The 25,429-nt window shown below is 39.4% G+C and overlaps 3 protein-coding genes, 1 long non-coding RNA gene and 2 other non-coding genes across 8 annotated transcripts in view; 3 read left to right on the top strand and 3 right to left on the bottom strand.

Moving 5' to 3' along the window:
- LOC121179360 (protein TANC1-like) overlaps positions 1–11,731 on the bottom strand; it is a 35,151-nt gene extending 23,420 nt beyond the window's left edge. The window contains exons 1-7 of the mRNA XM_041034162.1: positions 11,625–11,731; positions 11,285–11,403; positions 9,595–9,798; positions 7,527–7,619; positions 5,841–5,971; positions 3,760–4,060; positions 2,764–3,045 (exon numbers count right to left, since the gene is read on the bottom strand). Coding sequence (XP_040890096.1) covers positions 2,764–3,045; positions 3,760–4,060; positions 5,841–5,971; positions 7,527–7,619; positions 9,595–9,798; positions 11,285–11,360 — 1,087 coding nt within the window. The 5' untranslated portion in view covers positions 11,361–11,403; positions 11,625–11,731. The remainder of the gene's footprint in view (positions 1–2,763; positions 3,046–3,759; positions 4,061–5,840; positions 5,972–7,526; positions 7,620–9,594; positions 9,799–11,284; positions 11,404–11,624) is intronic.
- A 1,031-nt stretch (positions 11,732–12,762) lies between these two features.
- Positions 12,763–15,666, top strand: LOC121183850. Of its 2 annotated transcripts, none has more exons than XR_005894235.1 (4): positions 12,763–12,883; positions 14,164–14,368; positions 14,741–14,836; positions 15,416–15,666. It is a non-coding gene; the product is annotated as an uncharacterized LOC121183850 (long non-coding RNA). The 2 variants fall into 2 exon arrangements; XR_005894239.1 differs by having other exon boundaries at positions 14,733–14,836.
- Positions 14,446–14,581, top strand: LOC121186449. The gene has a single exon (XR_005894473.1). It is a non-coding gene; the product is annotated as a small nucleolar RNA SNORA31 (small nucleolar RNA).
- Positions 14,881–15,013, top strand: LOC121186444. Its single transcript, XR_005894472.1, has one exon. It is a non-coding gene; the product is annotated as a small nucleolar RNA SNORA31 (small nucleolar RNA).
- A 546-nt stretch (positions 15,667–16,212) lies between the features above and the next one.
- Positions 16,213–22,055, bottom strand: gtf2f2a (general transcription factor IIF, polypeptide 2a). Of its 2 annotated transcripts, XM_041043304.1 has the most exons (9): positions 21,927–22,055; positions 21,087–21,160; positions 20,782–20,806; positions 20,343–20,481; positions 19,125–19,184; positions 18,429–18,510; positions 17,891–17,990; positions 17,408–17,551; positions 16,213–17,094 (listed from the first exon to the last, which is right to left on the bottom strand). In XM_041043304.1, exons 1-9 carry the CDS (start codon positions 21,990–21,992, stop codon positions 16,972–16,974), a joined length of 813 nt encoding a protein of 270 aa, XP_040899238.1. In that variant the 5' UTR covers positions 21,993–22,055; the 3' UTR covers positions 16,213–16,971. The 2 variants fall into 2 exon arrangements, with proteins under 2 accessions (XP_040899238.1, XP_040899247.1); XM_041043313.1 differs by lacking the exon at positions 19,125–19,184 and having other exon boundaries at positions 21,927–22,014.
- Positions 22,056–22,228: 173 nt separating this feature from the next.
- Positions 22,229–25,391, bottom strand: gpalpp1 (GPALPP motifs containing 1). Its single transcript, XM_041039600.1, has 7 exons — positions 25,210–25,391; positions 24,958–25,084; positions 24,148–24,240; positions 23,767–24,025; positions 23,420–23,584; positions 23,209–23,310; positions 22,229–23,074 (listed from the first exon to the last, which is right to left on the bottom strand). Exons 1-7 carry the CDS (start codon positions 25,289–25,291, stop codon positions 22,856–22,858), a joined length of 1,047 nt encoding a protein of 348 aa, XP_040895534.1. The 5' UTR covers positions 25,292–25,391; the 3' UTR covers positions 22,229–22,855.
- Between the last annotated feature and the right edge of the window lie 38 nt (positions 25,392–25,429).

Genomic DNA, 25,429 nt, shown 5'->3' with positions numbered 1-25,429 from the left:
TTTTCAACAGGTACAAGAAGGCTTTTAGGATTGGGGACATGAAGGAAATTGCTGTAATTGTCAATAAAGAGATGAAGTGGAGAATTGAGGACTGAAAGAACCTCCACAGTGAGAGGACGGAGAACAGTCTGCAGCAAAACAGTGTGAAGGAGGTGTGGAGTGGGATGAGAAAGATTGCTGGCTAAAGACAGCCAGGCCAAATGGCTGAGTGGACCAAGTGGATACAGTGAAGGAGTTAAAAACATGTTTTCAGCTGATTTAACACAGGGACACAAGAACAGCTCATATCTCCACCCTTGACAGTGCAGTCTGATGGGACCCTGTTCACGACCACCTAACCCACGCTCACTGCCTACCTTTATGTTCCCTGCTGATGACAGTGTGGTGTGGTTGATTACCCTACAACCCCTGTTGATCCTTCATCACTTTAAAGGTCAACTCTGCAGCCCTGGCCCAAGCCTCTAGAATCCCTGATAGCATCAGCCCCAGAACACTTAAATCATGAGAAACGCATCTAGCACCTTCTCAATCTTAAAGGAATAGTTTGACATTTTGGACAATACCCTTAATCACTTTCTGGCAGAGCGTTAGATGAGAGGATCAATAACACTCTTATATTGGTCCATTATCTATAAGTGAACTTTAGAGACGCTGGATTCTTTTACCTTTGTACAGAGCCATGCTAGCTGTTTCCATGCACATTTGATGACTCTAGCTTTAGATTTAATGGACAGATGTACGAGTGGCATTAGTGTTCGCATCTAACTCTACCCTAGAAAGCAAATAAGCATATTTCCCAAAAGGACTAACTATTTCTTTAACTTGAAGTTAGTCATCCATTGCCTGTTTGCACTGTCGCATAGTTGAAAACGTGATGCTCTTATAATCCAGTGGCCCTGGCCTCTCACATAATACAGTCCTTCAAGAGGCTGCTACTGCAGCATCTCAAAGATTCCAATAACTCTTGCAAATTTAAATACCAGGTAAACATACTGATAGTATTAAACATTATATCTATAGTTTATGAAGCTACTGATCATCTTAAGTTCTGATTTGCTCACAAAGACAAAAACTGGGCGCTTTAGGCGCCTTCTGCTGACAGTCACCATACTGTACATTTGCTTTCTGCCATAATGGCTTTGGTCTCAGCCCACTAGAGGGGTGATGAAGCAGAAAACTTGTACTGATTCTACAAACTATCTTTGACTACCTTTCTGCACCTATGCTTGCAACAATCAGCAGATATCCAAGGGAAATTTGAGAACATGAGCTGCTTCCATTCTTTCCATAAAATTCTGATTTTGAGGATGTAAATGAGAGCATATAGAGAGGAAGATGCACAGTATGCATGGCCACATAAGATGATGGAGCCTCCATCTATTCTAGACTTTAAATTATGCATTGACTACCTGCAAAATTAAACCTGAACAGTTTAAATTCTATATTAATATATATGGAATATGCACAGATTATCAGCATCTTCTATGTTCAATTGTTTTCTCTTGATGTTCTGATGTTGTTAATGTTGCTGTTTTGCATACACTATCCAATGCATAGGCTACGTTTTCATTATATCATAGATTTTATCAAAAAAAAAAAAAATAAGTACTGGAACATGTTTATAAAACCTCCATTTATTATATTCCTATCCATAGTCTGTTTTTCTTTGTTGTAGCCTGACAATACTGCTGCTATAATAATTTACCATCTGGGAATAGGTTTAATTTTATCTCTAGTCGCCATTATGTATATGAGAACCGTTGCTCTATGGAGTAATTTTTCATTAACATGGAGTAAAATTCTAATAGCTACAGTACTGTTACTATGTGGCTCGCTTCATCTTTATTCTGAATTTCATCAAGAGTGCCTAAATGAAAGCACCAGCTGACAGAAGAAACTGGCAGGCATTACTGTGAATCCACTCCTTAGGGAATCTCTTCTTTTGCTCCCACCACAAATGAACTGACATCTAAGGGAAGAAAAAGAACCTTGTGCAGTAGCAAAGATCGTGCGTGGAGAGGGAGGGGGTATTTTTATGACAACTGGAGGCCTCCCAGGACATTTAACTGGTACTGCTCGCTGTGTGTATCCAGCTTCATCGCTAAGTAGAGCACCAGCACATGGTGCAGTGAAGTTTAGTTAGCATTCTCTTTATCGGATGAATAGTTGGAAAATGTCAAGGCAACAATCAATTCAATCAATTTGTCATTCAGTCAATATTTATCAGTCTGTTAATTAATCACCCAGGTCACAGCTGTCACATTCATAGCTCATTAACCTACTTCATCTACAGTATAATGGAAGCTTTAGCAACTCACTCACTAGCTCACTAATTAACACATTATGTCTCGTTTGTATAATCTGTACAAAAATGGAAGTGTAAAAACGACACGTTGTGGTTTTACGGGGGGTTATGTGTGGGACTATTTCTTGGCTGGGAGCAATGGCATCCTGGAGTCTCTGCTGGTTGACTCCAGGAAATTTAACGTGTTAATTAGTGAGCTTTAGAGGTGCTGGTAGGCAGATTTTGTTCCTTTTTAACAGAGTCTGGCTAGCTGTTTCCCCATGTTTCCAGTGTTTATGCAAAGCTAATGGGCTTCTGGCTCTTTAGCATCATGTTAAATAGGTATGAGAGTGGTATCAATCTTCCCATCAAACTATCTTGAAGAAAGAGAATAAGTATATTACCCAAAATCCAATATGTCAAACTATTCCTTTAATTCACAGAATAATGGGTGAATTCATAAGAAAAGGGAAACGTACCTGCCACAGAATTTGGACGAGGCAACACAAGTGAGGAAGTGTTGTGTATGTGGTGCTGTGGGAGGGGTCTTTTCGGTGCTGGTGGAGTCCGGGGCTCCATGATGTCAGTTCTAGGTAAGGCCTCATCTGGTTGGGCAGTCAGATTCTCCCTGGTTGGCCCAGTATGGCGGTCCTCGCTTGCATGGCCCATTACACCAGAACCACCCCCCGGGCCTTCATCCTTTGTCAGAGCCTCACTGGAGGCACTGCGCTCTTCATTCTCAGAAGAACTTGTGATGGTTGCTGAGCCGCACAAAGAAAATATGAGTTAAGCAAGGCAGCCGAAAAAAGGAAACTAAATGACACTTCTAAAGAAATACACATGGCATGCAATTGCTCACATGTATTTTCTTCTCAGTCAAAACTGATTAAAGACCCAAAACAAAGCATTGCCTTCAACTTCAACAAATCACATTTACTCAATCAACAATAAAATACACCTAAGTGTTTTATCAGCCGTGCACTCAAAACTAATCAGTCAATGAGTTTTGTTGTACTTGATGCGCCCTTTGCCCTTTTGTATTTAACTATAAATACAAACTCTATTTAGGGAGAAAAAAGTGTCCTATTTTAGGAGAATCAGACCCATAAGCAACAAAGACAGCAGTGTCCCAGTTTTGACAGGAGGGAGCTGAAGCCTTGAGGCTGAAGTGGCACAGGCAATGTAGAGAAACTAGCTGTGGGGCAGGAGTACACATTTGACAAGGACTTATAACTAAGTGATGTTGCATCAAACTTCCTATCAACATGTAGGAAGGTGTGACACTTTAGACACCAGTCAATTTTTGGGATTTCTGACAAGGTAAATGGTTCCATATTGGCTTAAATAGGCCACTGATGTTTTCTTAGCTCACTTTTTTTTTTTAACTTCTAGTGATGAATGGCTAAGTCCCATACAAAATGCATAGATACAAGATGAATAGATTTAGCCATAAGATACACAGCAGCCGCTCTCACCTATGATTCCACTGTCCTTGCTCTCCAGGGTGGAGGTGGGGCTTTGAGAAGGAGGGCCAGGGCTGCTCCCAGTGATGGGTCCAGGAGCAGCACCAGGGGCAGGGCTGGATACAGGGCTGGAAAGAGTTCCACTGGGGCTGGTGCTGGAACTGCAGTGGGGCGAAGGTAAGGCTAAAGGCTGGGGCAAAGACTGGCCTCCAGCACTGGTGCTCAGGGTGGAAGAGGGGCTCTCTGAACAGGGGGAGGCAGTGCTGCAGGTCAGAGTGGAACTAGGACTCCCCCCCTGGGCAGAGGTGTCACACTGAAAAAAGAAGATCAGTAAGATATGGATAAGTGACCAAAGAGGATAAAGTGACAAGATGTATGTATGTAGCGTCACAACTTGGTGTATATAAAGACAGAAGAAAAGACTGATCAAATCTGTGCAAAAGAAAGAAGAGAAAAATCTACCTACAGTAAGTGACGTTCATCTGTTTTAAAGATGTAGTAAATTGACAGTGTCACCTTGCACCCTTTAAATAGTATTCCACTGTGCATGACAGTGTTTTCCTTTATGCACACTATTTTGTGTGATTGTGACTATTTGAGTACGCATGCAGATGGGAAATGAAAGGATAATTCCAGTTATTTTCATCCTGGCTGTCATTTTCCCAGTTTTTCATAATGACGGCTGGTTGTGTTGAAAACTAAACCACTCGCAGTAGACATTTACTATTTACTGTAAAAGTCACTGTACACACATTCGGCTGTTCCACGCAGGGCTGATTTCACAAAAATGTAATGAAATGTCAAGATTTTTCACAGGTGCCAGGATTTATTTAAAGTATAGAAAATCCAGTGAACACAGCATCAGACTGCCTGAATGGGGTTACTAGTTAAAATTACACATCTAACACGACAATATATGCAAGTTTGAGGAAATGGGAAATTTTATATTGGATGAAAGTACAATCATAGTGTGTGTTACTGTGAAAGGATGCGCTTCAGTTGCTTTTTGGAGTTATCGCTGTTTGTGTTTTGTATAGCAACTCGAGCAACTGGATATAAAGCTCTACAGCAAAGCAAAAGGCAAAGTGATTTTGAACATTATGGTGGAAAAAAAACTACAAAGATAAGGCTGGAAAAGCTAATTTTCAAACAAAATAATGACTCCATTCAGTAGTATCATATGTATTGATAAAGAGCCTTCAAAATCCACTTTTCAGTAGGTGTACGCAATATATTGCAACCTACAAAATAGCCTTGCAATAAATTTTATTTTGTTAAGCTTATTATAGTAGAAGCTTACAATATTAGACAGAGAGGTCTTGATTTAAATTACTAATGTCATTAGTATTTATTAACGTGAGTGATCTTTTACCATTAAAAGGCAGTGAAATGCCTTTTAAAAGAGACCACAATCTTTTCACAAAATTGTAAGAAATTTTATTGTTAATAAATGGTCTCTAAAAAATATTCCCTTTCCTTGTAGTTTGATCACGTGCATTTCAGGTCTCTTCATTACTGATGCAACATTTTTGCAACACAGAAATTGTAGGGAGACAAAGAAGCAGAGGTGAAACAGCTCACTGTTATTCCCTTTATACCAGAGCCTCATCTATCTTAGCCAGGACAACCCACATTCCTCATATGAACCTCGCTATCTCTGTGAAACTGACTGAATCTGGAGCTCAGGTGGTGGAATGAGGCTGAGAAAATGGGCCAAGGCTGAGCAATGCAAAGGCACAGAGATGGAGAGACATAAGCACATAAAATAACTCTCATACAGAAGGGTTCAACTAAGAGGGCACTGAGTATAGAAATGGACCCCTGAGGAGGCTTAGCAACACAATTAACAATGTTAAAAAATATGTATTGATCCGTTTTTCCAATGGGGCTTTGAGTGGTCAGATCACACAGAGTATTCACCACGTTTCCTTGCACACAGCTAAATTTTAAATAACAATCAAAGAATCTTTAGTAAGTGATATTTAAACGTTTAAAGAAAGATCCTGTTTGAAATGTGAGAGCTATAAAAAGAAGGTCAATTCATAACTCATCCATTGACAGCAAAGGGTCAGTAAATCAATATGCTGCCCTACCTTCTTTTCCCTTCTGTCCTCCATAGGAGAGCTAGCAGTGCCAGGCGTTGCTTCTCCCAGTAAGAAGCATAGTCTGGTCATCAGTTCCTGGGTAGAAATGGAGGAGCCCAGCTGGGGCTCCACGTGGAGGTCTTGAGGATACACACATTCAGGACACAAGGATTAATAAGCAAATGGAAACATGGCAGGCCAGATGAACCCGCCATCTAACTGACGCTCTCGTTTCTGCTCAGCTCGCTCGTGAGGTTCCCACTCAGCAGCATCGTTAGTGGACTGTGAGAAATGTATGCATCCACAGGTCAGCACAGCCCCAGCTGCCCTGATTATGAATGCACAGAATGTGGCTCTCCTGTCCCTGGTTGAGGCAGCAGCAAGAGGTTGTGTGAGGTTGTGAGTTTGCCTGTGCACACGCCTGCCAGGTGCTCTCGGTTAAGAGACGGGTTGTGAATTTCAATGAGCTTGGTGTCGACTCCGGAGCAGAGAGAAGGAGTGCCTTGGCTCTGCCTTAGCTGTTGCTCCTGGAGAGATTGGCTGACACAGGCCATGTGCTGCATTCATTTATCACTGTTTAAGGCTCCCTGATGCTTTGACCTCCAACCCCAGCTCCTCCGAGGTCCCACGCCCACCTCTGCAGAGTAAGGCTTTAACAGTTCTCAAATATCTGTGCTTTAACCAGCCGAGCAATATATTCCTCCGTTCTCACGCCTCATCTATGTACTGCTATCAGCTGAGTAACATGCATATTGAGTAGGCATATAAACAGGATGACAGGACATCACGGATTACAGGAACAGCTCACTCCTCCTCACGAACATCTTTGCGTTTAGACATCACATTCATTTCGCACTCCCTCTACCGATTCTTTCTCATTCTGTCTTTCTGGCTCTCTATCTCCTCCCAAAGGTACTGCATCACATCGCTCTTGCATTCAACTCAGTTGTGTGTCAAACCTGAGCCTAGCCATGAAAGGATAAAGGTCAATTTTGAGAGGCAAGCCTGGTCACTTTTGTTCCATAAGGTGCCCCAGTTATAGCCTTTGTCAATACTCTTTTCACTTCACAGCTTGAAAAGATGCTGAAGACTTGGGTTGGAAAGGTGAATATGTATTTGTGTATTTCAGGGAGGGGGGAGGAGAGAAAACTTTGCATTTAGTCAGCAGAGCGCTGAGATCCAATCTGGAGTAACATGAGGACACACTGAATGTCCAGTACTATTCATCAAACCACCTAGCAGTTGCCATTGGAAACGGGAAGCTGAGAGGTGCCTGGCAACCGCGATGGAAGATGCTTCATAAAATCTGTTTAGCCTAAGGGTAGCCTTCTGGTCAAAAACACTAAGAAAGCTGGCTGAGATGTGGTTATTTACAACATTATTGCTTTAATTTAACCATAACTGGACAAGCAACATGCAGAGAAGTCAGGGCAAAGACTCAGGAGAAACTGTGATAAAACAAATCCACTCTCAATAATACGCAGAGGATTACACAGACAACAGTGTCATTACATACATCTTAGAGGAAAAACTTAATTCAAAGCCTTTAGATGTAATTAAAATACAAACATTCACTTTCTCTTGTATCTCATCAATCATTCCCCTCTCACCTCTACCTCATTCATTCCCATTCAGCTTCACTGATTAATACCTGGAAAAACAGACACGATGCTAAATACACGCTCCTGTTCTCACCTCTGTGGTCTGTCTTGCCACGGCACGAGGCAAAGACAAGAGGTTCTCTCGCACTGGAAGAGCCATCCACATACTCCAGCTTCTTTACCCGTCCTTCGGCCACAGCAAAGAGGGAGAAGGGAGAGGGAGGGAGAGCGCACAGGGTGGGAGGGAGGAAGGGATTGAGGGTGGAGATAGGGAGGGATATGAAAGAAAGTGAGAGAGTGAGAGAGAGAGAGAGAGAGTGAGAGAGAGAGAGAGAGAGAGAGAGAGAGAGAGAGAGAGAGAGAGATTAAGCTTCCCAGATGAGATCTGTGGTGCAGAATTTGAATTGTGTCCCAGGAGTATAAAAGCAGTATGTACAGAGTGTGAGCGATGCAAACAGTACTATATTCACTGTACCGTGGGTGTTTATCCATAATATATAAACACTGTTAATGTGTGTGTGTGTGTGTGTGTGTGAGATGGAAGGGACAGCGGCTCCCTCACATTGATGTGTGTGGGTGTGTCTCAATTTATGCAACAACATCTAAGGGTTCTTGGAAGAGCAGATTGTTTAAGACTGTAGATCATTCACAAGGATGAGACGTTTGCGAACACTGTATTTTACACTCAAGGTTATTCTCTGTTTGAATCACGAATGTGGATAGGCTCGGAAACACTCTGTGTGGTCTAGCATACGCTTTGATTTCTTTGGTGGTCATGTAAAATCAAAAATCAAAGTCGTGACACTATATATTTTTACTTGCTGTAATTTTCCTTTTCATGTTTGTTCAGTGTGCTGGGGAAAAAACAAGGCTGTGCTGCATGCAGTGAAATGTAATAGCACCTTTTTCTGAATGGCTGTACTTGCTGCAGGACACTGCCACCTAGTGCTTCTTATAAGGTGAAGCACCTCAGGTGAAATGGAGTTTGCTTTCTTATTCAACCATTATGCGAGTTTACTTGATTAAAAATATCACAAAACTTCAATAACATAGTAATGTGAACAGGGGACTGTAAAAAAATGTGTTATTTTAATAACACATTTTAATAACGGTATAAAGAGATTTTAAGTAAGCCATTAAATTCCCCCTCCTCCCAAAAGTTACTTTTACTTGTTGTTTATTCATTAGGATGTATAAATGACGCTGTGAATGATGTGCAAGGTTTGACACCCAGAAGGCTGGTTTCACATTCATCTGATGAAGGAGGAAAGTTTCCATGTGCTTTCCTTAAATCAATCTTTAAATATGGTCGCAAGTATGGTTCTCACAAGCAGCCTGGAGACAACTGTGGTTCACTATACAACATGCACAGGTGTGATGTGGAAACCTGAAACCTCCAGTGCAAATACACTGAGAATGGACTTTGCAGTGACATCCTCTATGGAGCAGTACAACTTTTGAAAAGAAAGAAAAATAAAAACATATTTTTATATTCATGGATTGCGGATTTCTTAATGACAGAGAAGGATTACATGTAATTTTTACCAAGGTAACTTGGTAAGGAAGCTTTTTTTTTATCATTATGATTATTCCACAGTTGACTCCAGATATCAATATAAAAGTGGAAATGTCAAGTGACCTGAATAGTTTTCCACAGGAATCATAAGCATAGCATACAATACATGGCATATTTGTGTGGGTCAAAGTATCATAGCACATTTGCTTGTTTACATCCACAACCTACAGCACGTGATGCATATGACAACATGTTGTTTTGAGAAACCAGCCATATCCATATTTAGTGGTTTATTTTAGCACAGATGGTTTGATCTTGACTTCATGGACCATTTTTATTGATTTTTTATAAACTAATATCTCAAAATCGACCTACCTAATTGGGGTTCCTTGCCTTAAGTTATCTTGTTCAAATATTTACTCTGACAATCTGTCACATGTTTTCAGGCCCTGAGGGCACAGTCTGTATGCTCTTGTATTTTCTGTCACATGTATGGAACAGCTGAACGCACAGAAGCTCTCTGCAAGTCAAAGCATTCTGCTATTTTTGCAGCTATTCCCTGATGCACAGCTTCTTATCACTCTCAGTTGCGCATACTGAGACTACACTTTGCTTGTGTCATTATTAGTATTTAAGGTTAACCCACCTGGGAACTTGATGCATGATTGGGAGGGAAGTATGTTGGTTTGGCGAGGCAGAAGAGGGGAGGATGGTAAAGAAATGGACACACCCTTGGTCAGTCTCATCAGTTTTACTGGGCTTTCCGTGTAGCCACTGTCATGCTCCTGGAAGTGCCTGGCACGCCCGCCGCTATCCCTCTGCAAGGTGCTGTGAGTGTACACCTCACCACCTACATTGAAAAGATGGGAGTGTGCAGAGAAAAGACAGAGAAGGGTATGTGTTAAGGTTACAGAGGCATTATTTACAAAACTTCAGCATAGTTAAAACGTTGATTCAACAGAGCTGTGGTTGTACATATCACAGAGAGAGCTGTACAAAATATGTCTCACATAAGCCTGCGACACAGTGAACATATCTTGTCTTGGAGGCATATTGTTGAGTGAGGTAATGGAAAGTTGGCAATGCCAGAACATCTATTTAAGGGAATGGGATCACACTCAATAACGAGGCTACTCTTATGATATTTCAATTCAATATTTCAACCATTTTCATGTCCACTTTTACTGCAGACATTAAGTCAGATCCTGTGTCTTCAAATAAACATTATGCATGAAACCTTGCTTCAACTTACAATATATTGGTTATACAAGATTGCAGTAGTTTTCCTCGGTGGTATAATTCACTCATTCATTCACTTCCTTCTGCTTTAAACATGTCTGTTTTTTATTGTTATTACCATGAGCAAAACCAGGACTCAGGGATCCACTACCTAATATTACAAATTCACGATATGCTGTTGCATAATTCTTAAAGTGTAGAAGGATCATGCTTTATAACTTTTAATCATCAGCTTTCCAGAAGTAGTGATATCTCTCTGTAAATACTCAGATCTGTACCAATGTGCTGTAAACATACTATATCATTTTAATGAGACTGACACAGTTCTCTTTCTTCCTCTATGTTCTTGCTACACAGAGCAGCACATTATGAAATATTAATGAGCAACATGGTTGCTCTAATACTGAGCTCTGCATATGTTCATGTATCTCAGCTGTGCAGTCTGAAATCTCCTCTGCGCTGCAGCAAGTTGACAAGTTCATCCTGTGAAAAATACAAACAGCTTCATTTCAACAGGAAAAAATGTTCCAGCTGTTCAGCACAACTTTCAGTTCACATTTCAGTGACAACTCTATATGAAAATGTTCACAATGTTAACAGCAGATGCAGCACATTTAGAACAAGGGCAAAGATTAATCTCATTCAGTTATAAACCATTCACAAATTCAGGTGAAATTCAGTATGTTTTTAGTAGGTCAGAATGTTTGCCTAACCCACTCTAACTTCGCCTGACACACTTTAAATGCAAGCAGCGGGACACTGCATGAAGGACAGAACACACTGATGAATTAGGCTAATTGAAATGGCTCTACTTATATCACCCAAGAGAAGAGAACCTGAATATTGCCATGAAATAATGCAAGACCTAATGTGTACAAGATAAGATACATTTCCCTCTATACATAGTTCTGATCAGGGACCAAAAGAAAAGAAAAAAAAGTACATTCCATATGATGATTTTAAAAAAAAGGATAAAATGGCTTTAAGGCAAAGGAGATACATGATAGTTATATGCCCAAAGGTGCAATATTTGCGTATTACTGAGCTGACACACCACAGTTTTGTTGCACAGGTAGGTTCAGTGGATTTGTTCTTACCTGGATGTTTCTGGTTCTTTTTTTCTCCTCGTTTTCCTCCCCCCTCTCTCTTGTTTCCAAACACTGCTCTGAACATTGCTGGGCTGCTGCTTCACTCACTGTCTACCGCCTGTGGAAGACTAAACAAAACGTTAATTTGAATTAGGAACAAATTATTTCAGGCAACATTACCCCGGCTGTTAATTCTTAATTCAACTGCTGGAGAACCAGATTTAATTGGTTTTCTGAGGTCATAATTACAAGTTAGTCTTTGTCGGTAACATCTTTACATAATCATTAGTACACATGAGGGTGTTCACACATAAAAATGGTGTCATCCTGAAATTAAGCCTTAAGTTACCTGTTCTTAAGTCTTCTTTGATGTTCGCATGCCTTCACATAAATCCACGGGGTGCTGATCGAAGACCATTTAAACTGCCGGAGTCCAATTAAGAAGTGCCGCAGCTCCTCAGTCAACTCACAGAGTGAGGGAGGAGGAAGCGGTTGCGCGCGCCATGCACGTGCGTGTCAATTTTCTATTCCACGTTCGATGTAGGCCAATCCTGCATTATTGATAATTGATTAAAAAAATATATGTTTTATTTTGTCGTAATATCTTCTTATGTAACGTCACTGTAGGCCTTTGCATCAAATACGATACAGTAAATCCTTTTGGAAATTGTATAAAGCCATACATTTTTAATTATCTAATTAAACCAATAAGCGATTAAGTGATAAGGAATGAGTAGAGAAAATAGAGAATTAGAAATATTTTAGGATATAGACTTAAGCACAACTGATGCAACATCTGATGAAGTGCTATATATCACATTTAGAAAGATATACGCTGATACAACAAGCAAAGGGGAGCAACGAATTTGTAGTAGATTGCAAGTGTGCATTAGTGTAATATCTTTGCGAAAAAAGCAATAGATATAATAGCATATAATGCAATATATAGTACTACAGTGAAGTACACTATAATAGTTCAACAAAAAAATAAACAATTAAATTGAAATAAAAATAGATCAACATTTAGAGTAAACGTGTTTTACTCTATTATGTATCATATAAATCTAACTTTGTAGATATAAGTATATACGCATTATATAATACTATGCAAATAGTATGCAAAAAAGACAAACGCCTGATGTATCACATATGATACAAAGCAAATAATTAATATAGTTTTAAATTCCATGATTGATTCAAAGATGAATTATTTCAAAAGATCCAATAAACACCTTAATTTAAAAAATCTGATAAATATTTAATGTGGGGCTTTACAACGTTGTTTTTCATGGGGGATAATGAGGAAACCGATCGGACCGAATTTGGGCATTAACCCAGCGCACTTTGTGAAAAAAAAAAAAAAAAAAAACCAGTCGAGTCACCTCCATCTCCACCAGGGGGCGACGTTGTAAACTAACGTTTCTTCTTCGTCCTCAAGGGGGCGAACGTGAGCCACGTCTGATAACCTATTTAACGTGGAAGCTCAGCACTCACCGGCCCTTTTACTGACTGCACACGCAGACGCACACCGTGGTAGGGATAGAAAGTCGTCTTCAGTATAAATGTACAACCGCAGCGGTTCAGTCATCCCCAACGACATGTCCCGTTGTAAGTACATTACTTCCCCACGCTATGAGAAACAACGTTAACGTTTGCGTCAAGGGTTAACGACGCGGTTCAGGTTAAAAGTGGTAAAACCTGAATCCGGGCAACACGTGTAGCTTGACTGGAGTCATTTTGTACCACCGTCTGATTCGGTTTCATGTTAACCAACTTTCGGAAATATCAGCTTTACAACGTTAACAGTGAAGTTACGGGCTTGGTAACCACACAAAGGATCATAGAGGGGTTTTCTTTCGGGAAGAGAAACGCATTTCAAAAGGGATTCAAACTTTAGCATACCACCGAATGTGCTACATTGCTACAGTGCCCTCCCCTAGCTAATGTGAATGCTAACTTGAATTTTGTAGCGATCACCACAATGTCCCAGTCTCTCAGATTTGGGTGATTAACAGAGGAATTGTTGTGTGTGTGTATTTTTTTTAAGTTAATGAATCACTGAGTAGTTTGGCTGCTTTCAGATAACGTGTTCAGTTCACCTGCGTAGTTGTCTATAGTGACGTTAACTCAGCCACTTTGACCTCAAATAAAGGTTAAATGCAGAAATAACAAGCCAAGAAACGTCTTCTTTCTCAGTTAATCCGTAGTGCGCTCTATCCTGGATTAGTAACTACTTTGTCTTAGAATTCAAAAGCTTATTACCCAACCCAATACTATTGAATTAGTAGATTAGAGCTGCAATAGCTAATCAATTAGTTGATCAACAGAAAATTAACCGGTAGCTATTTTGATTCGTCGTTTTAATCTTTTTTTTTTTTTCAAGTAAACCTTCAGAACATTTGTTGGTTAAAGCTTGTTGATGTTATAATTTGGTGCTTTGTCATATCTGATTGATTTATTGAGATTGAATATATTTGTAATATGAAAACATCATCTTTGGTTTATGATGATAGCAGGCACTGTTCACTGTTAACTTACATTTTATCAAAATGATCAATGGTAAAGATAACCAACACAATGAATAATAAATAATTGTTAGGGCAGCCCTTTAGCAAATCCCCCCTGCATTTAGAGTACAAAAAGACAGAAGTTATGTCAGCTTGACCTACAGCTGTGGATAATTTGAGTTTTGGATTATTCCACTGATGGTGGTGACTGTTATTATTACTTTTTTGGAGCAGTCCTTACTCATATTTTAACTGCTATGTTAAGGATTGTCTTACAGGTCTAAAAAAAAAACTACAATTTAAAGTACAGAGTGCTGACAGTGCTGCTTTATTTAGAGAGTACTGAAAAATAACCCCTCTTCTCCTTCACTTTTTTCTTAGCAGATCATATGCCATTTGTTGGACACCTGTATGAGCCAGATGGAGGATGATGGTGGTGATTGAGCTTTGGCAGAATGTCTCAGCAATGGCAGTGCTACTTTAACACCACAGTCTGTTACGGCAGTTTAATTACTTGAGAAAATGGGTCTGAGAAAGCAGCTCCAACAAGAGGACCTCTACCATCTGCATCGACTGTATTGAAAATGTACGTAAAAACATGTCTACTTTTGTGGAAATGCTTAGGTCTTACTGTTTTACTGATAAAACCAGCCTAGTCACAAGCTGCATCTTTGACAGCCCGGGCTCTCTGATGTGAGATATCCTGGGTTTTAGAATTTCAGATGCAATATTAAATGTCCCTGCGCTTTCTGCCCGCCTCATTTCCATGGCGTCTCAGATTGAAGAGGGGAGGATAAATCAAAAACATGTCTAATATTAACTTGTAGCTCCTTTAAATCATCTGAGCTGCTTCACATTGCACCACTTCATGTCTCTGAATATGAAACCCCTTAGCTGTGCACATACTACAGACACTATAGTAAAGAGCTTAAATTTAAACTTTTTTTCAGTTTTCCAGTCGGAAGGTTCAAGACTGGGGAGATGAAACCAGAGAGAAGATATAGCAACAGCTATACACTGCTGAGCAGTCTTCAGAGGAATTGATACTTTACAGGTGAGAACTAGTAATTTTGTCCTCAAATGAAGTGGATTTTGAATTTGCATCCACTGATAGACCTGAAGCAGGCTTTATTGGCTTCTGGGTTTGCATAGAGATGCTAAATTGAATCTTCCTCGCGCTTTCTGACTGCTACATTCTATAGCAGCACAGATTGAATTGAGGAATACATGTGAGCTTGTTGGAGAAGGCCCAAGGTCAGGTTCACAGGTGAATTATTTTTAGTGTCTTTAAATAAGTGTGGATTAGTGGATTATTTTATTTCACCCGCTAAATCTTCAAGTTGGTTCCAGCACCCTGCTCTTGCATTCAGGACTGTAGACATCTATAGAATCAGTACATGAAGTTGACTTTTCAGTCCCTGGAAACGTCTGGCAAAAGCCTCTGAGGGTGTTGTTGGTTTGTGCCTTCATCACTACAGTTCTTCAGTGTGTGTACCATATAAATAAAAGCATTTTACTATTTACTTGTTGTCTTATTAATCTAAAGGCACAGCTACTTGTTGCAGTATGGCTGTTTCTGTGACATTCTTGTGCTGTGTTGCATCTTAATATTTTCACTTTTTATTTTGTGCAGGTAATAAGCAAGACACGCCAAACACATGACTGAGATTAAACCAGTGAAATATTTTTCTCCTCTTCTTGTCAGACAGGCTCACCATTAATTTTCTGTTTGTCGTGTTTAATTTGCCATATATGATCACTTGCAGTTTTTCATCTGCCAGCAACATTGTGTTACACATAATGCATCAAAGCAGTGTGAATCTGTATCACCAGTGTGTCAAACTGACCATTTTGTTTTTAAAGAAATTAAAGAGCTATTAAACTCAAATTTTCTGAAGCATTTTTGTGAATTTTAAGTTTAAACTTGTTACATAATGGTTTAATCCTGTAATTACTGCCATGTGGTGTCACAGTTGCAATGAGCAGTTTGAGGAAACTATCCAGTTATCCACAGATGCGGAAGCCAACTGTATTTTCAGCTACTCTGCAATCAAGAGTACGCTTGCGGCCATCATGCTTAAGAGCCACAGATTTAAATACTGTACAGTACAGATTAGTGATGGATTAAAGCAGTGGTAAGCCATTTAAGCATTGTGTAAGTAGTAGTAGTAACTGGAATAAGACAATAATATGGGCTCAAACTGAGGATTAAGCCAAATGAAACCAGGCAGGTAAGCTGTAATAGATATCTGCCATGGATGCTAGTTAGTTGCTACAGCTATGAGTTTAAAAAAAAAAAAAAAAAAAAAAAAAAAAAAAAATATATATATATATATATATATATATATATATATGTAATTTATTTCAGCTGTAGAAGTGTAATGTTAAGCTTGATGCTGTTCTAGTACAAAGATTAAAAAAGACTTTTCTATTGAAACATTTATTGCATAAGTCAAACATGAAACAGTTCAAAATTAACAGCCAACATGGGGTAATGTGGGGACATACTTGGGATTACAGCAATGGTGCTAGTCTTAAAAAAATCTGTCAATGCTGAAGTTCTGGCTTAATTTGTCACCAAGTCATGGTGGGAAAATCTGTTAGGTTGTAGTTAAAACAAACAAAAAAAAAAGTATAAAATGTGTGGAAAGTGAAATCTCCTCAGCACAAATCCGTTTAGTGGTGAGAGCCATGACCTGTGTCACATCCTTCCTCTGCTTACTATTTATGCTTTAAACATGATATCCCTTAATATCCTTTTGGAACTCTGGATATACTTGTGTCAAAAAAAGAATTAAATGCTAAGAACCAGAGTTAATAAATGCATTCTTTACATCATAAAATACTATGTCCTACACCTCTGATAGACAGAACAACCAAATTGAATACCAGGGGCTTTCACCTTCACGGTTTGCTGGAGCTATGACCACAAGACACCACACTGGGAAGAGACAGTTCAGTGTAAACCTATGATTGTTTCCCACTGCACCTTCATTTTGTCTCCTACAAAAAAACAAGAAGATACAACAGCCTCTCCCTGTAAAACTCATCCCTAGCTTGACCTCATTATCCAGTGTGCTTTGAGACCTGATTTCAGGACATCAGGAGTGAGTTCCAAGGCCCAAACTGAGGCCTGATCTTCTTCCAATCAAATGAAGAAGTGGTGCAGAAACTAAGGAGGGTCAGAAACTATTCGTCAGTCTTTTCCTCGCCTTGGTAATGTCTGTACTCTGGCTTGAGCTCCCAGGTATTCTTGTGTGTTCCTTTCACGTTGTAGATGCCAATATCTCGCAAGATTTCCTTCAAGTAACTCTGGGAAAAGAAAAAAAAAGAAAAGAACAAGTATGAGAAAAGATTAAAAGAATTTTTTCGTTCCATGTGGATCAAACGTATAATAAATGCATGTACTGCATATAATCAGCAATTCTCAATTCAAATGGTGCATCAAAATGAAAATAACATCTTAAAGAGATATAACACACAGTATTAATCAAATTTTCTGACCTTGTCTAGATCTCAAATTCATTATTGTAAATATTATTTCCAGCAGTATTGTTTGAAGTTACTCAATATTATATTAAAGTCAGTATTATAACCAAGGCCCCATTTTGCCCTCTCATCTTACCACAGGCTGTTTGGTGATATCCACCAGGTCTTTGATGTTGTAGTACTGGTGCTTTTCAAAAGCAGAAAACAGCATGTCCAACACCTGCTGCTTGTCAGCTCTTGCCCTCTTGCCCTCCTCCTTCTTTTTCCGGTCATACTCAAGCTGCAGCAAAAAGTAAACAGACAGTGGTCAGGCATCACACAGCCAAACCTTACTGAGCCATACCTGTGGCCTTATATGTCAAAAAAATTGTATTACAAGTCACATTAAATTACTGCCAATTGTTCACTAAAAAGATGACAGATTTTCCTCCTTTTAATTTCCATTAATTTCTATACTGTATAAACATACATGAGAAATTTGCTTGAGAAAATTAATTCATCCCTTGGGTCATCAGCAAACACTGTGTTTAGCAGTAGTGTAAAGTACACATGATTTGTAGTAATTGGTTAACAAGAAACAATATTACCACATGCATTGCATGTGGTATTTATTTCTTACATTGTAAGCATGGTTGGCCACAGGTTTGTAGTTGCTGGTGACAGCTTTGTCCAACTGTTGTGAAAGCCTAGCTGGCTTGGAGGACTCTTCTATTTGTAACCTGTTAGAAGATGAGAATTACTTAAATTAAGATTTAACATGTAACAGAGATGAAACAATGACAGTAAGATGTCCACACAGAATTCAAGACATACAGTACGCTCAGGCCGGTGAAACATTCACAGCACAATATGAATGAATGAATATGAATGAAAATGTTGAACTTTGAGGTAAACAAAACTGGGCTGTAAAGACTATAATGACATGGTAGACATGTCCCATTTTGGGACATGTCTACCATGGGAGTTTATGTCGCTGGCTTTGTCCAATGCCCAATATGTTTGCATACTACTATATATATGATAATGTAGATTTAATACACAATAGCATAATACATAATCTACATTCATGTTTCTAACATTACAAAAGGCAAAAGGAATACAGGTTGAGGTTTTTAACATACTAAATTGTGTTTGCACACCATTTTGAAAATACTTACCTCTTCAGCCTCATATAGCTTTCACTAACAGCAGGTCTGCACTCTGCTCTCTGCACTACCACTCCCTCCAAGGCTATTTTATCTGAAAAAAAGAGCAGACTTAATTAAAACCTCAATACAAACTTTAAGTCCCAATGCCTTTTTAGTGCATGTTTGCTTCATAAGTAAGGAAGGGTGAGTGGTTGAATGTGTGTAAGAGAGAAGGGATGAAAGCAGACACTCTTAACGACTGGGCAATGCGTTAAGAGGAAAAAAATACACCCCAGAAACAAGGGTTTGCAAGTTTATGAAACTTTCTCCTAAAGTTGAAAGAAATATATCAGAGCAATCAGGGGTCACTGTCTGAAACTCCTCTTAATTTAATTACAATAACAAGTTAAATGTTAAAAGTTTCTTATTCAATGGTATTTCTAATGTAAGTGTATTCCCACACTTAATTCTGATTCAGTAAATACCAGAAAAAAACAACACACATACACACACACCAAAAAAAAAAAAAAAGCTAAAAGCCAACAACAAACATTAACCACTTTTTCATATTTCCCAACCAGTCACATTGGCTGGCTACTGGCTCAGAACAGCTTAACAATACCTGAAAACTGAATTCTGCAGTTTCTTTCACACTGCTTCTTTACATGTACCATGTGAAGCCATGTGAAGCCACTTTGTCACTCGCTGGCAACAAGGAGGACTCACCTGGACCTGACCCCGCCCCCGAACCTGAGCTGCTGCCATCAGATCTCTCTTCTGACTGGCCTACAGGAAGGGAGGGAGGGATGGTAAACATGAAAATACAGGGGATGGAAGACGGAGGAAGGAGGGGATCGAACAGTAAGAACCACACCCAGGGTTTAGTCTCACACGAAAATGTTTAATCACACAGTGTGTCTCGGTGTAATCTCTGATGAGTACACACGAGTGCGTGTGAGCAAAGCGAGCATGCCCTTACAATAAGCGAGCACAGATACCCTGTCCCACCACAAATACACATCCACGACAGGGCTGCACAAATACCAAAACTTAATAGTAAACACTTAACTGCAATTAGGAAAATGTAGCAGTAATTATATCTCTCTCCTATTTTAGCAGCTGCCTTATTGGGCAGGTCTCACTTGAGAAAGGAACTTCATATCAAGTCATACTCATGAAATGTTTGCGGTTAAAAAAATAAATACAATTTCAACTGTGCAGCCCCAAAGCGTGAGCGCGCGCACACACACACACAGATGTATAAGATGGTGTCCCAAAGTAAGCACAGTAGCACAAGCTCACCAGCACCCATAGCGACAAAACGCCTACATTACGTTCAGTGGGCAGATAAGGAGGTCAGCGAAATTCAAACCAAACCAAAGAAACCCATGCACAAATTAAGTCAACTCCAAATTCAGGAATGATTTGAGTTGATACTGATCTACTCTATGTTAAATTAATTCCAAAACGGGCCACTGTGCCTGATCATATACTCAATCTGCTAAGGTGATTGGCAAATGACTGACAGATGATCAAACACTGAAATGAAAATTCCCTTATACATAGAGACAGAAACACAGATCAGACTGGATGAAGACGAATTTCCAACAGACCAGCTCTCTTCTATTTTCCATTGAGTGTTCACTTGTCCATTATGTGGAGTACAATTCTTATGTGCACTCCATGCACTCCGACTGTGGACAACCTCCCACTCTGCGAAAAATGTGCTGAGAGTTTACAAAACACCGAGACAAGCAAGGCAAGCAAGGAAAGGACTGTGCACAAAGACAGCAAGCTGTACAAAGAGTAGCAGGATGGCCACCTTCACCACCTGACCACACAGAGCTCACCTCTGTTCAAACAGATCATTCATATCTCAGAAAACTAATAAAGCAGACACTTGGCATCCTCTGGCTGGGCTCAAAAATGAAAACACAAACTCACCTGATGAGGTCTCGGTGAAGACTGCCAACGTCTGACCTCCCACTGACTGCATGGTGAACGGGTGCTCACGAGGCGCAGACACTGTCTTGTCTTCTATACCCTCAATCACAGTCAGCTCTTCATTCAAAGTGAAACTCACCTGAGGAGAAGCAGTATCATTCACATTTAATCTTTTCAGCCCCTTTTCTTACTTTTGATCTTCCTACCATTGTCAGCTGGGCATGCACACATACACTCACGTATGCTGTTCTTGACAGTCCCAAATTTACTTGTACAATACTTAAAATCTTAACTCAAGATTATATTTACTGAAGAAACTCTAGCTCTGACAGTGAACTGCAAACAGTTCAATAAAATGCAGAATGAAGAACGACACCAGGATGGCTCTGACTGAAAAATAAGTTTTAGTATTCAATCATAAATGCCACACATCACTTACCTCTGGTTTTCCTTGGTTTCCTTTCCTTGAAGATAAAAATGAGCAAGATTAGAATAAACTGATTGGCAACAATAACAGGGCATTCAGTTTCATCTGAGATGCATTAATAAAACCGAACAACAAAGTGATGCTTGTATAACTATGTAGTTCACCACAATAACTTTAATCTTCATCAGCACACATTTTCTCTCTTCCCTTTTCCAAATGTATACATCACTTGCCTTAAGCACGGAAACACACATAAATAACTTTTTTTAAAAAAGTTATTTAAACATATTTCACTGATGCTCAGTTGTTTCACATACTTGCAGATTCTGAGTTTCCCAACCTCGCCTCTGCCTGTCGCTTTTGCCCATTGCTGAGAGAGGTACTTGGGTACCTGCATGAAGAAACATGAGTATGTTTTATGATGGCTGCTTTCACAGCTTTCACACAGGGCATAACAAAGGATACCTTTGCCTGGACTAAACACTTTAACATAACTGTGCTGAAACACATAACTGACAGTTCTTCTTCCATTTATATACCATCAGTGACTGCTTTTGACCCTAACATACCAGTTCATATTGACCGGTGGTGGTTCAAGAACTGAAATCAGATCATATGTTTGAAAAATTGCTACATCTTGAACACCATTAATATAAACCATCTGGTCATCCATTAATTCCTATCTTTTTGTCATTTCATAGCTTATTATTAAATTATGACCTAAGTTTTTTAGTAATCCATTGCAAAAACATTTAGCTGTGGTATTAAAAATAAATACAGGAGCAACCATTTCATTAACATGTTATTGATGTTAGGCTGTTATTAGCGCTTGATAAACAGTTGCCAAACACTTATGCCATACTTCCGCCGAATGCGCATCTCTATCCAGAAGTCAGCAGCAGGTAACCGCTAAACTCTAGTTAAAACAATAGTCATAAGCAGTATTGTGCATCAAAAATAATTTTATGATGAGTAGTTGTGACCAGTTTAACTTGGCTAGCTAACTGTTAGCTAGCCACCGTTAGCTACAACGCACTATTTCATTCGCTCGTTGGGGGAGATGTTAAGCTACATCACTGTTAGCTTTAGCTACATTAAACCAGTAATTTACCCTATATTTTAAAGAACTAGCGTTGTTAGAAGGAGTGTATACGCACCTTTACAAGCCACACACCCGTGTTCTGCTTGGCACCGGTTAAATCTACTTCTCCTTTCTCTGACATGCTTTAAAATTATGCTTCTAAAAGCTAGTCAGTATAACCGCCAAACGCATGCGTAAAATAAAGTATGGTGCCTCTGAAGGTCCATAACAGCTATATGTTCCTCAAACGCAGTGTAAAAATCATTGACTGTGTAAAAATGCATGGATAGTAAAAGGGATTCTGCGGGTTTCATCATGTTAAATTTAAGACTTTTTAAATGTTTCACAAGTAAACATATTCTGAAAAGAAACAGAGGCTTACGAAACAAAGTTTATTCGAGACATTTAAAAAAAAAAGCAAAAGTTTACTGGACACATGAAAGATTACAAAGCTACAAAGGCTGTATTTAGCATAACAATGCATTTTACAGCAATCTGTACAAAAGGTTTTACATAAAATCAAATGAATCAATCACAAGGTTCAAACTTTCTTGCAGTTTGAGTCGTGGGCTGATCTGGATGGACAAAGACCAGTCAGGTAAGAAAAAAAAGCAGTTTCCATTCCATTCCATTATATCTAACAATATGTTATGGGCTTAAGTGAATATGAATCATTGTTCATTGTGCACTTCGACAGGCTAGTGAAAAATGCAGGAGATGATGCAGCATTTAACAATCCAGTATTATAATAAATCCATTCATTTATCATTTGTGATTACACACACTTGCACTTGGACAAAAACATTTTTCATCCGTATCTTTATCTTTATGGTCTTTCATACAGTTTAGTTTACCTCATAGACCAACACAAAATTATACGTTCCAATTGTGTAACACCTTAGTATCTGTAGAAACAGTCCATATTGTAAAAACCCTGTATGAAAATTTCACCAGCTAGACTGCAGCTGAAGGTCTGCACATTAGAACACATTACATTATGTTTTTTTACAGGAACATTCGGTCCTTGCTGTGGGAGAACCGTGTGTTCAGTTCCTGAGATTTCTTCAGCAGCCGCTGCTTTTGGGCTTCATCAAACCGATTCACTTGCAGGTCTGCGTCCCGATCGAACGGTCTCCTCTCCACTGGTTTGTCTGCCTTCTCCTTTGCTTTTTCCTTCATCTTCTTTGTGTGCAAAGTCATCAGAGACTCAGCACGTTTAGACTCCTGAATAACAGGCAGTGGGTAGAGAAATTTTAGTCCTGAGTTTAATTTTAACACTAATAAAATGTACATTACATCCGACATGAACTGTATATGTGAACATTCAGGTAAAAAGGATATGAGGTAATACCACTTACGTTATACTTAGACACTTTCTCGGCCATTTCCAAGTCCTTATGGTGGACTTGTGGGACACTGTCTCCCTCCACCTCGCCCTTCTTCTTGCCCTCAAGGCGTTCCTATTAATCAAGAACAGAGCCTTGAAATACTGGGAAATAATATCTAGGCTATTGGATGATAAAGATTATCAATAATAAATTTAAAGATAAGTTCTTCTTCATTAGCTACCCTAGCCTTGCGCTCCCTGTCTGCTGGTGTATCCGTCCAAATGGAGCGATCTTTGTTCTCTGGACCCGATCTCTTCTTGAAAGTTCGAGCCCCTAAGCCAATGTGCTGCAATTCTGGTGGAAGCTCTGTCATCCATGTTTCTCTGGTTAGCACCTCAGGAGTGTCCTGTTTACACAGAAGTACACACAGGAATGAATTCAGACAGCAGAGGAAAAAAACTCTAAAAGGCAAAAAAAGGAAAAGGACACCCTAACTCCACTAACATAAATATTGTTACTGTGTTTTTATGCTTATTACAATTCTTTTTTAGTGTTGAGAGGTCCGTCTGTACATGTTCAAGCATTCACCTCTCCTGTCAGCTTCTCTTTCATCCTCTGTGCTCTGCGCTCAAAGTCCTCAGCCACAGAATACTTTATAGGCCCTTTGGCTGGCATGGGTCCAATCACATCTTCATCCTCTCCCTCGCTGCTTGAGGGCTCAGCCTGGTAGCCTGGGGGTAGGGCAGGCCCAGGGAAGCCCTCTCCATCTTCACCATCATTATCATCATCGTTATCGTATGCTGCTCTGCGAAACCCAGGAGGCAAAGCTGGTCCCAGCACAGGTGGCCTGAGGAAACACTATGAAGTTACAGCTTCCATAATTGCCAATTTACCCATATTATTATCTTCATCTAATGATTTTCACTTCTAAGAATTCACTGGAATAAACTATAAAATGCATCTGCTCACCTTTCTGGTGAACTCTGTTTCTTAAATCCTGGTGGGAGAGCTGGTCCAAAGAAACCATCATCATCATCTTCTTGTATCTTTGTTTTCTCCACCCTGTTCAAAAAACAAATGTTTGTTGAGACATTTCATTCACTGGTGCTATTTCCTGATAATGCATCATTTATAAAGGAGTTATACGCTGTAATTAATATCTTTATTGACAGTTAATAAATAATTTACCAATGCTTTATAGATTTGTTAAAAGAGATTATTAAAAACAAGCTTTGGGTTGCCAAGTTGTGTAAAATCCTCTTCCAGCAAGTCTTTCAAGATAGCTCACATTTGGTCTGTGTAATGTCAGGTGCTGATTCATGCTATTTCCTAGATTCGAAGGTTATGTCTTCACACTAAAAGTCCAAAAACCAAAGACATTCAGTGTACTATTGTATATGACAAAGAGAAGAAACAAATTCTCATGTTTGAGAACATGGAATCCTAGAATTTTCTCTTAAAAATGACAGATAATTAAAATTGTTGGCGAATAATTCTCTATCGAAATAATTAGCCAAACACCTGCAGTGATATATGTTAATAAATGATGGGTTCTACAATCCATCAAGTCTGCTGTTGTAAATGTTAAAAGTAGTTATATAATGGATCTTAGACCACATGATCTGCATGGCTTTCCCAGAGGGAAGGAGGTGAAACTGTCTATTGAAGGAGTCTCCCTAATGAATTAAAGAGCTTAAAAGACAAGCACGGGGTCATGCTGAAGGAAATTTTCCACAACCTGGCAATTTGTGCAACTTAGTAGTCCACTAGTGAACCTACTCTGCAGGCCTGTCTCCATCTGTGTGTCTTGTCTTGGCTCGTTTGAACGACACCTCCTGCTCACTCTCATCCGAGGAGCTCGACGGTTCTCCCCGTTTATAACCCGGAGGCAGAGCAGGGCCAGCGACTACAAGGTTGAAGAAGGGAAATAAACATTTAACTGCCGCAGAAAAAAACCAACCTGACTCGACTGTGAGTGATTCATACAGCATTTATTCTAAAGTAAATAAGTATATCGTGTCTCATACTTACATCCTTTTTCATTATCAGAGTCCTCATCGCTGTCCTTCCTGAACATCGGTGGCAAAGCAGGCCCGATAAGTTTATCAGACATGTTTGACACTGATGACTTATTTACTCACTCACGTTGTTTCAGTAATTTCTATTAGCGTAATAAAAATGCACCAGATGAACCTCAAAGGAAGAATTTCACCTTTCACCCAGGAAGTAAACATTGAGGCTTCAGTGTCCT

Source organism: Toxotes jaculatrix, chromosome 1 (assembly GCF_017976425.1).
Source record: "Toxotes jaculatrix isolate fToxJac2 chromosome 1, fToxJac2.pri, whole genome shotgun sequence".
Taxonomy (NCBI): Eukaryota; Metazoa; Chordata; class Actinopteri; family Toxotidae; genus Toxotes; species Toxotes jaculatrix.
The sequence above is the reverse complement of the archived record's forward strand: the minus strand, read 5'-3'. Positions and strand labels throughout refer to the sequence as shown.

Excerpts from the sequence above, each read along its gene's own strand:
- gtf2f2a (XM_041043304.1), bottom strand. The coding sequence starts at position 21,992 with ATGTCAGAGAAAGGAGAAGTAGATTTAACCGGTGCCAAGCAGAACACG. Across the intron at positions 21,161-21,926 it reads CGGGTGTGTGGCTTGTAAAG|GTACCCAAGTACCTCTCTCA; the intron begins GTGCGTATACAC and ends TTCTTCATGCAG. Across the intron at positions 18,511-19,124 it reads GGGGGCGGGGTCAGGTCCAG|ATAAAATAGCCTTGGAGGGA; the intron begins GTGAGTCCTCCT and ends TCTTTTTTTCAG.
- gpalpp1 (XM_041039600.1), bottom strand. The coding sequence starts at position 25,291 with ATGTCTGATAAACTTATCGGGCCTGCTTTGCCACCGATGTTCAGGAAG. Across the intron at positions 25,085-25,209 it reads CTCTGATAATGAAAAAGGAT|TCGCTGGCCCTGCTCTGCCT; the intron begins GTAAGTATGAGA and ends TCAACCTTGTAG. Across the intron at positions 23,585-23,766 it reads AAGAGAAGCTGACAGGAGAG|GACACTCCTGAGGTGCTAAC; the intron begins GTGAATGCTTGA and ends CTGTGTAAACAG.